This window comes from Chrysemys picta, chromosome 2 (assembly GCF_011386835.1).
Source record: "Chrysemys picta bellii isolate R12L10 chromosome 2, ASM1138683v2, whole genome shotgun sequence".
Classification (NCBI taxonomy): domain Eukaryota; kingdom Metazoa; phylum Chordata; order Testudines; family Emydidae; genus Chrysemys; species Chrysemys picta.
In genome coordinates this window covers 42,087,228-42,106,310 of record NC_088792.1, presented here as the reverse complement: position 1 = coordinate 42,106,310, position 19,083 = coordinate 42,087,228, and the positions used below count along the sequence as shown (strand labels likewise).

The following is a 19,083-nucleotide window of genomic DNA, read 5'->3' as shown; positions in this document are numbered from 1 at the left end:
CAGGGGACCACTTAATGATCTTTCCAAATGTTGTTTGTACCATTAGCTAACTATTGTAAAGTGCTTTGGATTAAAGCACTATATATATAAAAAAAAACCCCCACAACATTTTTTGTTCTACAAATAAAAGCACACAACTCGTATTTTAATATCAGTAGTCTTACCTTTCTAATGTGATGGATGTGCCCTCTTTCCCCCCGCCACGGCAGCTCCCAAGCTGGGGCTGGGAAGGAGGGGAGTCTCTTCCTCTCTCCCCTGATGTGGCAGCCCCTGAGCTGCGGCAGAGACGGGTATCTCTCCCACCACAGCAGCCACATTGTTGGTGCTGGGAAGGAGGGCTGTCTTTTCCCAGCAGCCACAGCCCTGGAGCTGGAGAAAGTAGCCTCTTTCTCTGGCCGCTGCAGCCCTGCATGTCCCAAATTCCCCCCACCCCCTCTTCTCACCCCACTGCCCCCTCCCACCTACTTCTTATTCCACCCACACCTCACCTTACATGTGCGTCTTCTCCAGGGTCTAGGCCCCTAATTAGTGGAGCCATGCCTGTGCGGTTTCACTAATTAGCTGGGTGGCCCTTCATTGTCTTGTGTGTGGCCACCCAGGCACACACCTTAGCAGGAACTATCTGCGGACCACGTGAATGGAGCTCTGTCCACGGACCACAGTTTGAGAACCTCTGCTCTAGAGGAGAAAAATTCATATCACAAAGCCACACCCACTACATGTACATATTTGACTTGATAAAACAGTCAGATACTACTTGGAGAATCTCGCAAATATGTAGCATAGAAGCTAAATCACCTGCTGTTCTCTTCGACTGAAAGGCAAATGCATCAAGGAGTTTCAGAGTAGTAGCCATGTTAGTCTGTATCCACAAAAAGAACAGGAGTACTTGTGGCACCTTAGAGATTAACAAATTTATTTGAGCATAAGCTTTCTCAGGCTAAACTTTCCCTCTGAAATTCATCCACTTGAGGGTTTTTTCTTGAATGTGTCAACTTAGAACTATTGTGCCCTAGATTTCTATATGATCAAAAATGACTTTAATAAAGAATCCATACTATTGTCTACGGTACTTAATACCTTCAAACCAGATGTTTATGTCACATTTTCATTTAATTGCTGTTTTGCAAATGTGTTTAACTTTTCATTTTTTGAAAAGAGAAAAGCAGCAATGATATATTTTTTTAAAACTTTGTTTTCTTTTAACCAACCACTAAAAATAAAAAAAGGCATTTCCAAGTCATTCAAAACAATGAAGCGAAGAAACAAAAGGTATCCCCACAAAGGAATGGAAAACATTTGCTTGTGGTCTGCAATTGCTGGTATTTATGGAACAGAATATATATATTTATATTTATATTTATTGACTTGAAGTACAGTCCAATTCCCCCCCCCCAAATCTATATCTCTATTTGAGAACCTCTGTAAATATACAGAGAAAATATACTGCACCATTTAACTTCTTGTTGGAAGGTGTATTTTTAATAGTACGTCTTAAGGATAAAAAAAAAAAAAGCACACGGATATGTCTAGTAAGTCTTTATTTACAAACAGAAATTGCAAAATTATTCCATTACAGAACAATATGGAATCGGTGCAGTGTGTTAAGAATGCATCATAACAGTGAAATCAATGGTGGGTTTTTTTGTTTTTGTTTTTTCCCCCCCCCCACATAAAATCATTAGGCACTTAAAAACATAAAACAAAGTATAAATTAAAATGAACTGACTGATGTCTCAACAATACAACTTCACCTCAATTTCCTGTTATAAAAGCAAGTGGTGATGCACACGTACAGTAGAGGGGCAATGCATGCCTCCTCCTAAATCCTGCAGAGACATTTATACATTATACTGTAACACCCTAATGTGTGAGAACAGACAACAGCAAGTTTATATCTTAAAGCATAAAAATGTGCAGTGATAAATCTTTAAGAGACCTTTTGAAAACAACAACATTAGCAGAGCCTACACTATCAGCGTCTTTTTTTCCTGGCGAAATGCAGTCGTAACAGCACAAAGGATGTATCATAACTACTGTGATATTCACATCTAAAAGAAACAAAATAAAAGTGAACCCAAACAATGCACATTTTGGAGACATTGAAACCTCAGGCAAGGGATACAAGTTTTAAACCTGAGACCACAGTTATGTGTTATGATGCATGGAGTTATCTTGAAAATGAAAATGTATGTTTACTTATAACCTTATAAACTGTCATGTAGTTTAGAATCTCCCCATTTACCACTCTCCTTTAATTTGAGTCTATGCATCACATGGACTAAAACAAAAGTAGAGATGGTTTGTAAAGAAGCTTAACTCCTATATCTGCTTCAAACCAGTATCTCAATTTGCAGCCATGATTTTGCACCTGTCAGTTTTGCAATTGTCTACAGGCACAATTAATCTCACCAAGATATTTAACCGATATGTACAATTAGGTAGCTGGATTTCAAAGCGTTAGATTCTGGAACTGGATCTACCCATACACACCCCTGCACCTGTGTCGATCATCTTGGATTCCACACTGTGAATTCAGGAGAGGGTCTGCAGGGGTGCATTCCGGTGATCCAGTTGCAGATCAGGATGTTAGGTGACATTATTTGAACCCACAAGCTGTCCGTGCACAATGGGAGGGTAGGTTTTAAAATCTGTCCCTTAGTATGTCTGTAGTGAACTGGGGGAGTCACAAGAAAGGCAAATGTTGGGGGGGAAAACCCAAAGTTTTTTTTTTTTTCCAATGGAATAACTCTTATAAATAAAAAGGCAAATGGAAGAGAGATTCTCTCACTTCTGAAACCACCAGGATAATGAAGTCTCTTGGTGTAAAATGGGTCTTTACTTGGTCTGACTTTTCTAGAGGAAGTAAATCCAGGAAGCAATTGTTCAAAATGATAGGTGAAGAGTTACTTGTTAATGGAGAATTCAATGTGATAGTCTCAAAATTCTGCCATTGGGATGCATCACTCCCCTTCCCCCCTATTTTTGGAAATATTTTGTAACTTCTGTATCATTCTAATAGAATTTAATGAATAATAATTTTATTAGGTATTTTGATGTAATTAACATCAAGAATATAAACATAAGGGCCAAATATGAAGCAGTTATGAAAATGCACATAAAACATGTGTAAATTACAAATATATTAAATATACTTCAATTTCACAGGAGTGTAGGAATATTTCTATAACACAGGGGTAGGCAACCTTTCAGAAGCGGTGTGCTGAATCTTCATTTATTCACTTTAAGGTTTTGCGTGCCGGTAATACATTTTAATGTTTTTAGAAGGTCTCTCTCTATAAGTCTGTTTTACAATACAACACTAGTTTACTTATATAATATATAAACACGTTTTTCAAAATGTTTAAGAAGCTTCATTTAAAATTAAATTAAAATGTTGATCTTACGCTGCCGACCTGCTGCCAGTCTGGGATTCTGTTCACCTAGGCCGGCAGCGAGCTGAGCGGGCCTGCGGCCGGGATCCTGGCTGGCAAGGGTCCGGCAGCCAGAACCCCAGTGGGCACTCTATTCCACAATCAAAATGATTTTTTTCTGCAATAATTTCTCCACTTAGTGGAGGAATTTGCAGGATCAAGGCCTTCAGTAGAAAAAGTTCATTGCCAAATCTAACACATCATACCATGGAGCTAATAAATACACACTTTTGTCCACCTTGTATGAAAACAACAAAAATGTCAAAACATTTTAAAATTATAATAATTTAACAAGCAAAACATTACAAGTGTCACAGTGGCACCATCTTGAGATTGTGCTTTAAATTTAACGAATAGTCAGGAGTTCCAAAGATTTTCCAGATAAATTTTGTTTGCATAAACAATTTTGATTACGAGAAATTCAAAAATGTAGCAATCACTATGTCAAAAATCATTCACTTTTCTCCTTAAGTGTAAAATATTTCCAAATTATAATAGTGCAGTTTAATGCTCACAAAACAACATCATATCAAATCCAATACCAAACTTCTGAGATATACACAAATTTTCTCCTTTGGAATCACCACCCTGGAATTAAAACAAAACAACATGTGTTACTGTTTTTTGTGCATAAGTAAACTCTATATTAGATTAAAAATAAGCCAATTTTTACAATTCTTATCACTTAAACCTGTTTTGCCTCACACATCTGTATTCAGCCTTATGTTAGAATAGAGTCTGTCTCAGACATTTGTTATACAACATCATAGGCTCAGACTCCTGAGGGTGTGGAAAGGACTGATAGTGAGCTATCTAGTTCAAACATCTGTTCTCTTTAGAGGAGGGCTCTAAGCTCACTAGAACATCTCCAGTAGTTGTTATTCAGCAGTGCCTACAGTTAGGCCATGGCATGGTATGCCTCTTTATCACCTCATCGCCTTATCAGCAGCTTTTATCAGCTAAGCAGGGTCAGGCCTGGTCAATATGTACATGGGAGATAGACATAGAAAATTCAGATATAAATATAAGATGCTGTAGAGGTAACTTTTAGTGTTTCAGATTCTTGCATTTCTTCTCCTCCCCTTCCTGATTACAATTAGCATAAATTAATTGTAAATAAAATTGTTTCCATTTACAATTTCAGATCCATTATATCTATTCTGAGGCTTGCTAATTAGACAAGAACAATTTATCTTCACCAGCGTTATCATGCCCATTGTGGCCCAGATCCAGCATAGCACTTCAGCACATGCTTAACTTTAAGTGTGTGAGTAGTCCCACTGAGTTCATAGAGTCGACTCATGAGCTAAAAGTTAGCACATGCTGAAGTGCTATGGTGGATCAGGACTTATATGCAGTACTATAGCAATGGCAGCTGCTGCTAAGGTTGCCTGGCTCCAGAAGTTGCTACGTAGCCTTCTCTGGCTTGGCTGGAAAGTCGCATTATTGCTCGCCTTTGTATCAAAACTAGCTGCCTTTGGACCATCTTACTACAGCTGAAAAACCCAACCCCAATTCTTAGGCTCCACAATCATCACTGACCTCATATATTCAAACTGAGGCTCAGATGAAGGCATGTTCAGCCATACCTTTCTGTCTGGCTCTACCTACGAGGCTTTACTAGCATCAATGATACCCATCCCCTTCCTCTCCAAGGAGCAGCTCAACTCCACCACTCTGCTCAGCCCCTCCTCCTTTTGCCCCTCCCCTCTGATGGGCAGCCCAGCAATATTAACCTGCTTAGCCACACCTCCCCCTCCTACCTCTGAGGTGGCTCAGTCCTCCCTGCTTCACTCCTGCTCTCTGGCCAGCCACCCACCCCTGTGAGCAGCAGCTTAATGCTTATGTCAGATACCCCCTCAGTCTGGAGCCAGTCTCCTTGGCTCTTTCTGGCAGGCAGAATGCCTAGCCCATTTGCTTGTCCAGATAGCATTTCCACTTGAACAAGCCTTCTGAACAATAGGATGATTTTTGCCAGACTAATTAATGAAAAGGGCCTATTTTACTCCTCTGGGGCCTATGTTTATTTGAATCCTCCAGGCTTATCTGGTTAAACCAATGAGCAAACAAGACTCTGTTCAACCACAGAGCCATAGCAAAAATGATTTAGTTATTTAATACAAAATAATCTAGATCAGTGATTCTCAACCTTTTTGATAGCAGGGACTGGCTCACTGCCTTCCTCAACTGTATCAGGGAGATGTCAGGGACTGGTGCCCGTTCACGGACCGGTCATTGAGAAACACTTCTAGATCATTCTTTTAGTGTAATTCCAGGATTCTGCTGGAGATCTCATTCTCTCTCACTCAGTGAGAAAGTACGCATATATTCTAGAGCAAATATGTGTGGGGCTGTGTGTGCATAAGGACGTGCGTGCATGAGTGTGCATTTAAGTAGATGGAGCTCCCATACTGCTCTGAACTGATTCTACACATACTGGCCATCGGTTGATGGGAAATGGTGCCGCTTCATTGATGTCAAAGAATCTATGCCAAATTAAACTGCTGGAAGATTTGGCCCACTGTAAGAAGTGCAATCTTCCCCTCTTCCTGTGGTTTGGCTTTATGGGTGACTCAAGCTGCAATGGAAATGTAAGCCTCAGGCTAAGCTTTCTTCCTGACTACTCCTAGGGTTTCCTTGACTACACACCAGTAGCCCAAACCATAATTTCCTCTCTCCAAAAAGAGACACCCCTTAGCGCCAGGGTGGAGTTAACAAGCCACACCTGCTACAAGGATTTATCAGGAATCAGTTACCATCTCCCTGCAGGGTTCTACACCTGCTAAAAGGGTGGGTCCACAGGAGAATCCTGCCACTTTGCTACATGAGTATATGAGAACATTGAAGTCAATGAAACGGTACCATCCGCAAAGAGTGAACACTGTGCGCAAGATTATGGCTGAAACCTCTATGGGTGCCCCAAGGAAGAAGAGTCTAAAGAACCTGCCCCAGTTGCATACACCTGCAGAGGACAGACCCAGACCTAATCCTTGTGCTCACCAGAGAGTGGAATATATTTTTTTAAATTATGAAAATGTCTGATTTTTAAAAGACTATTTTTTAATGAAAAACTTCATTAAAAATTTTAACCATCTCTACAGTAGATCTTAATAAAATCTTTCACTTTGTTGTTAAAAGGACTAAATTCTTTCCTTTTGGAAATACAAGCCATTAAGTAAAAACGTTTAAGTTTTTGGGCAGTGCAATTTACTCCTCAGATTGTTTTTTTGCAGCTTCCCGTGCAAATCTGGCCACAGACATGGTTTTCAGATCCTCAATCTGTCAAGCATTGACAATGTTTAATTCACCCATACATATGCTTAAGCTTTTTTGTGACTCCTATGTGCTCCATTCTGATGAAAAATTCATAAATGGCTTCCTATTCATTTTCCTAGCTGGCATAGTTACTATAATTAAAGTTATATGGCATAGTTATCATGATTAATATTATATGAAGTGCAAACAGCGGGATGTAAAAAGCATAGCAACTGCATGTGTGATTACAAAATACATTATGTATTTCTCAACATTCCCTATATGCCATTCCTTTTTACAGCTAAAAAGGATAACCTAGTAATGTGCGTGCGCGCAAGCATGTATCTCCCCATCCCCCATTCTATTCGGTATTGTAATGTTATGTATAAGCAATCCTCATTCCGTTTTATTCTTTTGAACATGGGAAGCTCTGAAACCGTTGGAAGAAAATTGTGCTTATTTGGCTTGGCCCAGCAATCTCTTATCGTTATGAATCAACTGTGAAATATATATTTGAAAGCACATTTTCTAAATAGCACTGAAAACCATTTTGAAATACATTTCACAGTCTAAGCAGAGAAAAGTATTTCTTAGCTTTTGAACTTTCAGATTGCTTGGCTGGGTAGTTTTCTTTTATATAATCTTGAAAAATACTGGAGAAAGATTATATCAACCCAATTAAAATACTATATTCAGGTCTCATTGTAACCTATTTATTGATGTTTGGACTCCCATCTTTTGGAGAGTCAAAGTCCTAGTGACTGACTCAGTCAACAACAGTACTAGATGTTGAGCTGGAAATTTTGATGTAGCTGAAGGATGTACAAAGAGCCACGTTGGCAGGTTGTGTTTTGTCAACAGGTCAGAAGAATCTCACAACCGAATCTTTCCACAGTCAGCTGTAATTTGCATTCAGTAAATTGGCTCAAGATCTGGGGCTAGGTTCTGTGCTGCATCGCTTAAGATGCAGAACAAAGAAGATGCAGCCCAGGCAAACAGGGTGCAGTGCTTCATGCCTCTATGATTCTGGGATGTTCTGTGGGCCAGTGCAATCCCCAAAGTAAGTTACAGCAGCCTCAAGAGCTGCTGTAACCTATGGCAGCTTCTACACTTTTGTTGACCGGCTGCTCTGCAGACCAGAACTGCAGCAACACAGAGTAATGTGGTTGCTTCCTCCCCTTGTGCCAACCTGGCATAGCCACTCTGCAGGGACATGTAAGTGGGGGGCACAAGGTTGCATACACCTGCCATATGCTGCCTCTTCTCTGGGTGAATTTGTCCATGGACTGCTTGGCCCTTTTTATGGTCCCGTACACTGTTGCATCAGTGTAGAAAGGTTTAGGCAGCACCAGAATCTCGCCTCTTCTCTCTTTCAGGTGGTAGAATGTGTCCGCCTTAAACAAAACTTTTAGTCAAAAAACAGGACACACAAGAGACTGGCGGTCACACATTTGGGGCGATGGAACACTATTGATAGACTGAGTTGTGGCAATCACGGATGGTGCTGCCAATCCTTCATGTATGCAGAAGGATTGGCAGTGTGGAGGAAAACGTCGGAGTTGACCCTAACCTTTCATCTCCATGGTACTTTACATATAGGTAGAGCAGTCAAGCCTCCCTCTAATTCATATACATAACTCTCATTGACTCTTTGGGAATAGTGTGCATATCTGGGGAACACCACCTGGTTGCAGAAAAGGCAGTTTTGCCCTGATATAAAACACTTCCGTTTAAGTCTTTGAGGAATCTGACTTACCTTTTTAGTCCGAGTCACATTTACCAAACTGCAGCTTCAGAATGCCCTTCCCATGAAGTTGGAGAATCTGGTTATATTCTTTGGGCATTGCATGGAAACCCGGCTTGGGCAGTTGGTTGTCATAATAATGGTGACTGATTGGCATCTCCTCTGTGGTTTTAGAGAAAGGCCAGAAGCCATACAACTTCACATTCTCACACAGTTCAATAGCAGCACTAGCAATCATAAAACCAGAAGACAATCGATATGCTTTCACGCCCTTAGTTCTCCAGAACTGGGCTAGATTTTTCAGGTATCTGGGATGAAAAAATATCGCCCTCTGTTTTGCTCTGAACTCTTGTAGAGTGTGGTATACTTTGAAAGAAGCAGCTGTGTTGCTTTTGAAGGAAAATGCTGGCAATAAAAGGAAAGCATTTCCATAACTTGCAATGTTCTCCAGAAACGTCACCTTCTTTTCATTCAGCTTGTTGTATCTGTCAAATAAAAGGCCTAGTGAACTTATCAGTTTTAGAGGGAAAAAATGCTTGAATTCAATATTCAACTATTTATTATTGTGGGCCAGAGTTTCACAACTGCTTGAGCAAGTAATCTGTGAGCACTATTACTGCCATTTAATCTGTACATGTAGTAAATGTATAGGATATGAGCACAGTTTTACGTGTGCTATTATGAAAATCTGGCCTTATACAAATTATTTAATAATTACAAATTCACTATACAATTTACTTAATTTTACAGGAATTGCCATATCAAATCAGACCTGTGTTCCACCAATCCAGGATTGTGTCTTCAAAGGAAGGTGCGAGAAGCCCCACACATTTAAAAATGGGCACATTAGCGTATCCCATAAAAATCTTTATGCAAAGTAGTTACTACATGTGGGTAGCTGCTTTACAAATGTAGGCTGCAACCGTGCAAAGACTTGTGCATGTGCCTAGTATGTGAATAGTCCTCATGGAGTTAAAGGTAAGCACATGCTTAAGTCTTTGCAGAATCAGAACCTTAGCTGCTTTTTAAATACTGCTGGACTGATTGTCCAAGCTGATGACACCCACAGCTCCTACTGACTCAGCACTTCTGAAGATTAGACCATACTTCTAATGAATTGCCAGATCCCATGTCATAAACTGTTGAGCCCTCCAAAATTCTGCAATAAAAGAAAAAAATGGTCAAAGTGATTTTGCTTTGGGACTTTGTTTCAACCCTGCAATAGTTTTTACATCTGTACTGTAAATGCCTTGAAAACCACAGTCCCAGGGCCGGCTCCAGGCACCAGCAAAGGAAGCGGGTGCTTGGGGCGGCTAATGGAAAGGGGCGGCATGTCCGGGTCTTCGGCAGCAAGTCCCTCACTCCCTCTCGGAGGAAAGGACCTGCTGCTGAAGAATGAAGCAGCGTGGTAGAGCTGCCACCGATTGCAGCTTTACCTTTTCTTATTTGTTTTTTTGCTTCGCCGCTTGGGGCGGCAAAAAAGCTGGAGCTGGCCCTGCACAGTCCATAACAGAATGGCTGATATAAACTTCAACTATAGTGTTGTGAGAAGAACCCCACACTTAGCTTGCTAATTAAAAGTGATTAAAATTAGCACAGTTCTCTAGACAACCCTTTCCCTCTCCTCCGTCTAAGACACTTACAGCTTTCTCTGAATAATAAAATCATTGAAATGGCCAAATCCCAAAGTCCTGACTCATTTTTATTGAGACCTTATTAAGGTGAACGCTGTTAACTTCAATGGAGGTTTGCCTGAATAAAAACCAGAGTAAAAACTTAGTGGAACATCATGATTAAGCCCAAGAGCAATAAATAGCTTCAATAGCCACCAATGAAACTGTCTTCTTATGCTAAACCTCTGGACCAAATTTTGCTTTTACTTGCAACCCCACTGAAGTCAATGGGCCAAATTCACTGCTGGTGTAAGCTACTAATACATCTCCATCTCCATCAATAAGAATTGCAAGAGCATCAAAGCAGAATTTATTCCAAAGACTCCAGATATCTCCTTGACTAATGACAAACTTCTTTTAGAGAGACAAGATGGGGAGGTAATCGCTTTTACTGGACCAACTTCTGATGGCGAGAGAAAGAGAGAGAGACAGAAGTTCGTCTAATAAAAGATATTACCTCACCCATCTTCTCTCGCTCTAATATCCTGGGACTGACATGGCTACAACAAAACTTCAGTTTTCTGTTTATTCGATTGTTTTCTTCTTACTTTTAAACTAGAGTCAGTTTTGTCTGGTTGTGTCTGTTTGAGGAATACAGAGAAGACAGACCGTAAGAGGCTGTAAGATTATTAAGTAGTAAATATCAACATACCACCCTGGTTCATTTGGCAGGTAAGCACTAGCTAGACCTGAAAGTTATAGAATAATTAGCAAGTTCTAATCAGACTTTTGTTGTTTTCTTCCCAAGAAGGGCAAGAAAGAAAAATACTTCAGAGATATATGGGGGAGGGATAGCTTGGTGGTTTGAGCATTGGCCTGCTAAACCCAGGGTTGTGAGTTCAATCCTTGAGGGGGCCACTTAGGGATCTGGGGCAAAAATCAGTACTTGGTCCTGCTAGTGAAGGCAGGGGGCTGGACTCAATGACCTTTCAAGGTCCCTTCCAGTTCTAGGAGATGGGATATCTCCATTAATTAATTTATTTAATTTTAAAGAAGGGAGATCTACTTTGGGTTGGATTCTTTAGTGTTCAGACAATTATAGAAATGTAGGTCCCAATTCAGGAAAGCACTTGAGCACATGCTTAACTATAAGTCCCAGTGATGGACTCAAACACATGCTTAAGGGCTTTCCTAAATCATGGCTATAATGCCAGCTTTAGAAAATGGACTTGAGATGAGAAATGCTGCTATTTCCCCTGGTTAGGAACATGTGGATGGGTGCAAAAAGAGGCACTGCTAATCTCTGTATTGTTGACTCATTTCTGTTCAAAAGGACTTGTTTAATGGGTTTCCATTCACTAGTATACCTTTTACCTGGGAATTAAGAATCACTAATTAAGTAATCAGAATGCATTGCCCACTGTGATGGTATCCCAAAGGGTTTAATAACAAAATCTAAAGCATGTCAAACAATTAAACAACATTACACAGGAAAAAAAAATTGTGGTGATACTTACTTCTGTGCTATGATACTTGGATTAACAGTCACGAGACTTGTTTTATTGCCAACATCTTTGCTAACACTTCCTGTGGTTGGGGGAAGGTTACACCTGAGGTTTAGAAACAGTTATTTAACTAGAACCCCACCACAAATGCCTTGCTGTTATTCTATGCAAATTCCTCGACTGCACCATAATATTTATGTCACCTCCCTCTAAGCACCCGATAAATAAATAAATATTAACGAACCCTTACAACATGCTTGAAAAATAAGTTTTTAACCGGTTTAACAGATGAGTACACTGAGGTACAGAGAGTCACATTTTCTCCATATCACATGAGTCAGTAGCCAAGCTACTAATAACCCAGGAAGTCCCATCTCCCAGTTCCCCTGCTCTAACCACTAGACTATATCCTGCCACTATTTCCTTCCAAGATAAAGTAATGCAGCTCCTCTAAAGGTTTTCTGTAATTTTCTGCCTAAAAACAGTGTGATTAATAATAAGATGCAATTGGCATAGTGATGATATTGCCTGTATCAAAGATGAAAATGGGAAAATGTCCAACTACTAATGCATTCCAACTACTGATTCAGTAGTAATTAGTCAATTTCTATTAAAGATGAAGAAAAAGTTTTAGTCTGAATTATGTTTATCAACACTTATGTTCTTTAAAAACCTGCTACATTTAGGTTCAGCATCTCATCTTGTAGGTTCATCAGTTCTATTCAGGCCAATCATCTAAATTAGACATGGGAAGGCTTCTCTTTTGTCTTATTTAAAAGCACCAGATGCAAGTCAGAAATAAGAAAGGTGACAAAATCCAGTAGAAATGGGTGTGGGCTCAGAGGTCTGCCTGCAAGGCTGTCGTTCATTCACATGTTGGAAAGTTTCTGGTGGAGAACAAAGTGGGAATTTTACTTCCACAACCTGGAGTGAGACTCAAAAGGAATCTCTGCCACCCAAGCTCAGACTCAAGGTTTCAGGTGGGCTCGAGAGCGTCCACACTGCTATTTTTTGTGTGCTAGCTCGAGCCCCTCTAGTGCAGGTCTGTCTAGCTGGGCTGGGAGGCTTGCTCTCAGCTGCAGGATAGACATACCCTTAGGCACCTCAAGAGGCAGTTAGGTGCCTATAGGGATTTTCAAAAATGCCGAGGTGCCCAAGTCCCACTTGGAGTTTGAGAAGTTATTTAGGTGCCTATCTGTATCTTTAGGCACCTAAATAGCTTTAAAAACCTGGCCCCTAGGCCTTGCTCCACTCAGCATTGCAAGGCCTAAAAACCTAGACCCGAGGCCCCAATCCAGCAAAACATGTAACCATATGCTTGACTTTATACCTATGAGTTGTCCCATGAATGTCAATTGGTAACATTTTTTTAAAATGCCCAAAGTGACTTAGGCTCCTAAAACCAGTTTTCAAATGGTATCTGAAAATACCAGCAGGGGCCGAGGGGATTTTCAAAAGTGCTCAAGAAAGTTAAGTTGCCTGGCATGAAGACTATAAGGCAAGGGCAAGCATGTAACATATTTAATGCTAGCTTATATCCGTCTTTTTTAAAAACTCTTCTCCTGATCCAAAGAAAAAACACCCCCCAACCCTAAATGAGAGTCAAACAAAAACTGAGCTTCTCAGAGGCTCCACTCCCAAACTAGAACACATCCAGGTTCATAGACTAAGGCCAGAAGGGACCACCATGATCATCTAGTCTGACCTGCACATTGCAGGCCACAGAACCTCATTCACCCACTCCTGCAATAGACCCGTAACCTCAGGCTGATTCAGTGAAGACCTCAAATCATGATTTAAAGACTTCAAGTTACAGAGAATCCACCATTTACATGACCTATGCTCCATGCTGCAGAGGAAGGTGAAAAACCCCAGGGTCTCTGCCAATCTGATCCGGGGGAAAATTCCTTCCTGACCCCAAATATGGTAATCAGTTAGACCTGAGCATGTGGGCAGGACCCATTAGTCAGACACTTGGAAAAGAATTGCTGGCATTCCCTGAAATCGCAGGTGTGTGAATACACGTGCGCTTTTTTCTGCTTCTGCCCTCTTCTTATACGCACCCAGAGTAGTGACATTTACAGAGCAGAACACGGTGCTTGGCTATTGTGTTGAAGAATGGGGCAGACAGGCTGAGAGGATGGGGAAAACAGGGATGCGGCGCATGTGCACACCCATTAACCATAGCACAGCCATTTGGTTTACTTTTTGGCCTACCAAGCTTGACAGAGTCCCTTCAAGAGCTTTAGCACTATAATCCCATTAGTGTTTAGCAGCTCTTACCTAAATACAAAGTCAGAGTTATCGATTTCAGCTCCACAGCTGGAATTTTTCAGAACGCCCCCATTTCCAACCACTGCACAGTGCTTAAAAGGATAGCCCAAAAAGGGTGGGGACTGAAAAGAACAAAAAGAGGATGAACAGAGTTTGGGGTGGTTTGGTTTTTTTTTGCGCATTTCTCATGATATGGAATCAGAACTGTAACTACTTGCAGGCTAACTCCAGTAAATTGCAGAGAATGCACACAGAAAATGCAGCACGTGTCTGCCACAAAACAGTCAGAAGTAACAGAGGTGGAAAGAGCAAGAATGGACTCTGAGCTGCTATCTTTGCTTTCAACAGTTTGGGGGAAGTCTTTTTGCATTGTTAAAATTGAACAAAAAGATAAATATCCTGCTTTGTTTCTTTCCTCAGAACACATTTGATATAGGTTTACCATACAATACTCCTGTTATGGACAGTGTCTCCTGAAGGACACAGGGTATGTCTACACTGCAATGTAAGCCAGGGTTAGTGGGTCAACGGACTCGAGTCCCATGTTAAGGAACACTGTTTTTAACACTATGTTAAGACTGTTCTAACCCATGCTTCAACCACACAGCTGTGCACAGACCTGAGCCAAACCAACCATATCCCAGAGTCGCAAGTGCTGCTCTAGCCCTCTGACCGTGATGTACTGTGGGAAAACTTTACTGCCCACCCTGCCTATTACAGGAAGCATGAACAACCTGAGCCTGCCGAGCAGTCATTTTGGTTTGTGCATTCCCAATTACTGGAGCCAGCGACATGGAGGAGGTGCCTTCTGAAGAACTTCTCTTGCTTGTGCTTTCACTTCTGCGTCAGGAAACTGGCAAAGCATCCAGGAGGCACTGGTGGACATTTCAGCAGCATTTTCTGTCCCACCAAAAGGTACCGGACGGATTTCCTGATGGAGTAGCAGGAGGAGTACCACCCTGGCATCACAGACTCACACTGGCTGATGCTGCTTGGTACAACTGGCATAGCCACTGATGCCCCATATGTAGACCAGCGCTTCTGGCACAAGGCCACAAGCACATTGTCATGAAGACCTGGGATGACCAACAGTGGGTCCAGAACCTTTGCATGAAGCAGCTACATTTCTGGAGCTTTGTGAGCAGCTTACCCCCAACCCTCCAGTGTAAAGAGACACAACTGAGGTCATCCATACTGGTCCAGAAGCAGCTTTCTATAACTGTCTGGAAGCTGGCTATTCTGGACTGCTACAGGTCCGTTGCCAACCAGTTTGGGGTTGGAAAGTTGACTGTGGGTAAAGTGGTGGCAGAGATATCTGAGGCAATCAGGTATGTGGCTCTTTGCCCAGGTGGAGGAGAGGGTTTCAGCGAGGGAGCAGGCACTTGCAAAGCAGTTCCTGGAACAGGAGAGGCAGCTAAGGGAGGAGGACAGAGCTCAGACAATTGTTTCAGCAACTCCTCCTGCTTCTCAGCATGCCGTTGCTGCAGGCTTTCATCCCTCTTCTTCTGGTACTGGACCTGCTGGTCTGCTGTGTCAAGAACATTGATCATAACTTATCATGGAAATGCTTCCTTTTGGAATGGCCCGTGAGGGTATCTTGGGCCATGGATCAATTCCTGATGAACAGCAGGCAGTAGAGGTTGAGAGGTCTGAAAGAGGACAAGAAACAGAGGGTTACTGTCTAAAGTAGCTCAGTGGAGAAGCACAGAATTAATTCTTGTGGAATCTCAAGGACATAAAATGATACATTTTGAAACTGAACCGACACGTACAGGGCCAGCTCTGGCTTTTTTGCCGCCCCAGGCAAAAAAGCCTCCCTCTGCCCCCCGGCGGGGAGTGCCGCAGGGAGGGTGGCGAGCCCAGCCGGGGCCCCGCTCTCTCTGGAGCGCCAGGAGGAGGGCAGCCCCGCTCTCCCGGCCGGCCGGAGCGCCAGGGGAGGGCGGCGAGCCCGCTGCGGCTCTGCTCTCCCCGGGTGGGCGCCGCCCCCCTCCAGGTGCCGCCCCAAGCACATGCTTGGTAGGCTGGTGCTTGGAGCCAGCCCTGGACACGTATTGTGAAAGAGATGCTTCAGTCCACATTCTCTATGGCCACAGCCTGGTTATTTGCAGTTACAGAAGGGCAGAAACAGTAGCATGGTTAAAATAACAACCTGTTTTCTGTTTTATAAACATTTTATAATTAGGTGGTATAGGGAGCATGTATGTGGGGGAGGATAGTCCCTTGCTGCAAAAGGCTTTTCCCGTCATTTCAGACCTTTCACACTTCGGAGGAAGTAACGGTACTTGTGGTGCCCTACTGCCAAAGGGACACGCTGTTCCAAGCTGCTAGTGGGAAACCTGCAGCGTATGCAGCAGAAGTAGTCAAATCTATAGTGACTGAACAGCACATCTGTGAGTGGAGTGGGCTAGTCCGCTACTGAGGTGGCCCTGGAAAAAATACACCCTTCCCCACAGTGTAACTGCATATCTGGAGTTCCTGCTTCAGGAAAAGTTTGCAGCTATCACTAACCAGGATTGGGTCCAAATCCATGAGGGAATTAACAGGATGCTGTGTTAGCTCACACATTGCTTTACCCTGTTATTGCTGCGCACAAGCATGAAGAACTCCACAGCCTTCTGCACCCAACACAGTTCTGGACAAAAACTGACACCCCATTTGTACTTGGGAGAAATAATTTGGTGACCCACAGACTGCATGGACTAGATTTGGAAATAGAAAACAGTTTCCGCCCCCCCCCCCCCCTCTCTCTCTCTCACACACACACACACACACACACACACACACACACACTTCACTGTTTCCAGGTGGTTCCATAGAGCAAGGAGGAATGATTACAGAGAGGCAAATTTCAAGCCCTTACTACTGAAAGGAAAACATGTATGACCCTGGCAAACATCTGTGACTTTACAGTGAAGATACCTTTACAGCTGTTTATGACTGTCTGAAATTCCCAGTCGCCATTTTGAACTCCACATAGTTGGGGACGGGAGGGGAGAGGGGACACCAAGGTGCTCTGATACAATCCACCATTACCGGACACACACTGGTAGCCGGAGCTGATCATAACTTGTGCATTGCTTCTAAAGCAGAAATCCCTCCCAATATTGTAATAATAAACTGTAAATCAGAGTCATAAGCTTACCAGGCTCCAGGGCGGCTTCTGTCTCCCCCAGGTTTGCTGTAGACTCAGTAGTGGGCTGTTCTCAGAGGGGGAGAAATCAAACAGCTCTTCTGAGTAGGGACCTTGAATTTACTGTTGATCCTGATCCACAGCCTCCTCTGGGATTGGTTTAATAAACAAACAAACAGTCACTTCATGCACCTCTCTCGGAGCCTGCGGCTGGCTCTCATCCGTCCCCATGCTGGATTCAGGGGCCAGCAGGGCACCATCCCAGCTCACCAGGTTGTCATCATGCATGTTGGCTTCATGTTGGGTGCAGTGCCCAGCACCTGGTCAAACGCCTCATAAAATAGCCATGATGTTGGCAAGTTGCCCGAGCTGTCGTTCTTGTCTCTGGGCTTCCAATACTTGTTCTTCAGCCTCTTACTATGCTCCTTGCACTGATCACCCATCCAAAGCTGACAGCTTTTTTAGCTATCTGCTGGTATGCATGGTCATTCCTGGTACTTTTGCTGAAGTTCAGCTTTACTGGCCTTGCACCAGAGATTCACCAAAATTGGTCTGTGCTCCTGTGACCAGGAAGCAGCACGATTTACAAAAGTCTTGCCCTGCTCAGTCTCCATTGCAAACCCAGGAGGGCTGATAGTGTGCTGGGAGCGTGGTGTTCAGAAGAGAAGGAGTTAACGCTGACCTGAGCTGCTGCCGTATGCCAATGGGGGTGACTCATTGTCAATACAGTTGACTGGAGATTTTTGGGATAGCGAGGACTAAGGAGGTTCGCCCATAGAATTGTGGGACACTTCTGGCAGACTCCCAGGACAAGAGTAAAGCAAGGCTGCATCTACATTGCAAGGCAATAGGGCTTGAGCCTGGGGTCCTGGCTTGACCTGTGCTCAGACCCTGCAGCCCTGAGGTTCCTGGGACCCTGGGTCTGTGCAATTGCAGTGTAGATGCGGGGGAGGGTGTTACACTTAAGCCTGAGCCTAAGCATGAAATTGCAGTGCAGACATACCCTTAGTGGGACCATGCATCTAGGGAGACCTCCAGGAACTGCTACTGCCAGGGGGAAAACGCAGGTGCCTAATGTTATCCTTCCCCTTCTCTCAGGCAGGCCATGTGTGCTGAGAGGGAGAAGGAGAGAAACAGTAGAGGGTGCCATAGAGGAAAGCAAGGAAGTGCGTGAAAGCTGATAAATGCCAGTCCCTATAGAAGTTTATCTCAAGACAACACAATAAAAGGCTTTGTTTGGAGAACCAAGGTATCTCTTATGTTGGAGAAAGAATTTGTCTTTCTGCAGTGAAACCTAGTGACAAAAAACATCATATTTGGGGGGACAGACCCAAGGCTAAACTAGTCTTGCTGGGATAGCAAGGGCATGTACATATCAGCAGATACCAGAGGCCTGATTCTCCACTCACTTACCCTAGTTTTACACCACTGTAACTTTATCTACTTTAATGGAATTACTCCTGATTTACATCATTGGGAGAGGAGGATCAGTTCCATTGTACTTGAGCATACACAAGAAGAAGCTGAAGAGGTGTCAAGAGGAACTGTGTGTCAGATACACTCAGGAAGAGAGATGCACATGTGATCCAATGGTCAATGTTCCTTTCTGTGCTCCATCCACAGAGGATGAGAGTCTTTAACAGTCTCTTTAGCTCAACCTGTAACAGTCATGTTTTCAGTTCTAGAGATGTCTGGTTCAGTTCCTGATATCCAATCACACAGTAATTGGGATTGGCATGGAATAAAAGAATACAAACCATCTATTGAAGACTGAAACTTTTCATGATCACCTGAAACTAGGTGTGAGAAGAGCAATGTTAATTTGCACAATGGCCTTTAGTCCATAGACCTGATCTCTTGCCCCTGGACTGGAAGTACTACAGAGGCACATCTGGCTGCTGAGAGAGGTTACAATTTGCAGCATTCTGCAGGAACCTCTACGGCTGAGCTACCAGCAGAGTTCATAGATACTAAAGGTACGTCTACACTGCATCTGGGAGCGAGCCTCCCAGGCCAGGTCCACTAGCAGGGCTTGTGCAAGCATGCTAAAAATAGCTGCATAGACACTGTAGCTCGGGTTCTGAAGTCCGGGGGGCTGAGTGGGCTTGAAAGCCCAAGCTCCAGCCCA

At 43.0% G+C, this 19,083-nt stretch overlaps 1 protein-coding gene across 1 annotated transcript in view; it reads right to left on the bottom strand.

Moving 5' to 3' along the window:
- Positions 1 to 1,526: 1,526 nt before the first annotated feature.
- The window catches only part of ST8SIA6 (ST8 alpha-N-acetyl-neuraminide alpha-2,8-sialyltransferase 6), a 50,920-nt gene continuing 33,363 nt past the window's right edge, over positions 1,527 to 19,083 (bottom strand). The window contains exons 6-9 of the mRNA XM_065583010.1: positions 13,835 to 13,947; positions 11,564 to 11,656; positions 8,446 to 8,918; positions 1,527 to 4,022 (exon numbers count right to left, since the gene is read on the bottom strand). Coding sequence (XP_065439082.1) covers positions 8,450 to 8,918; positions 11,564 to 11,656; positions 13,835 to 13,947 — 675 coding nt within the window. The 3' untranslated portion in view covers positions 1,527 to 4,022; positions 8,446 to 8,449. The remainder of the gene's footprint in view (positions 4,023 to 8,445; positions 8,919 to 11,563; positions 11,657 to 13,834; positions 13,948 to 19,083) is intronic.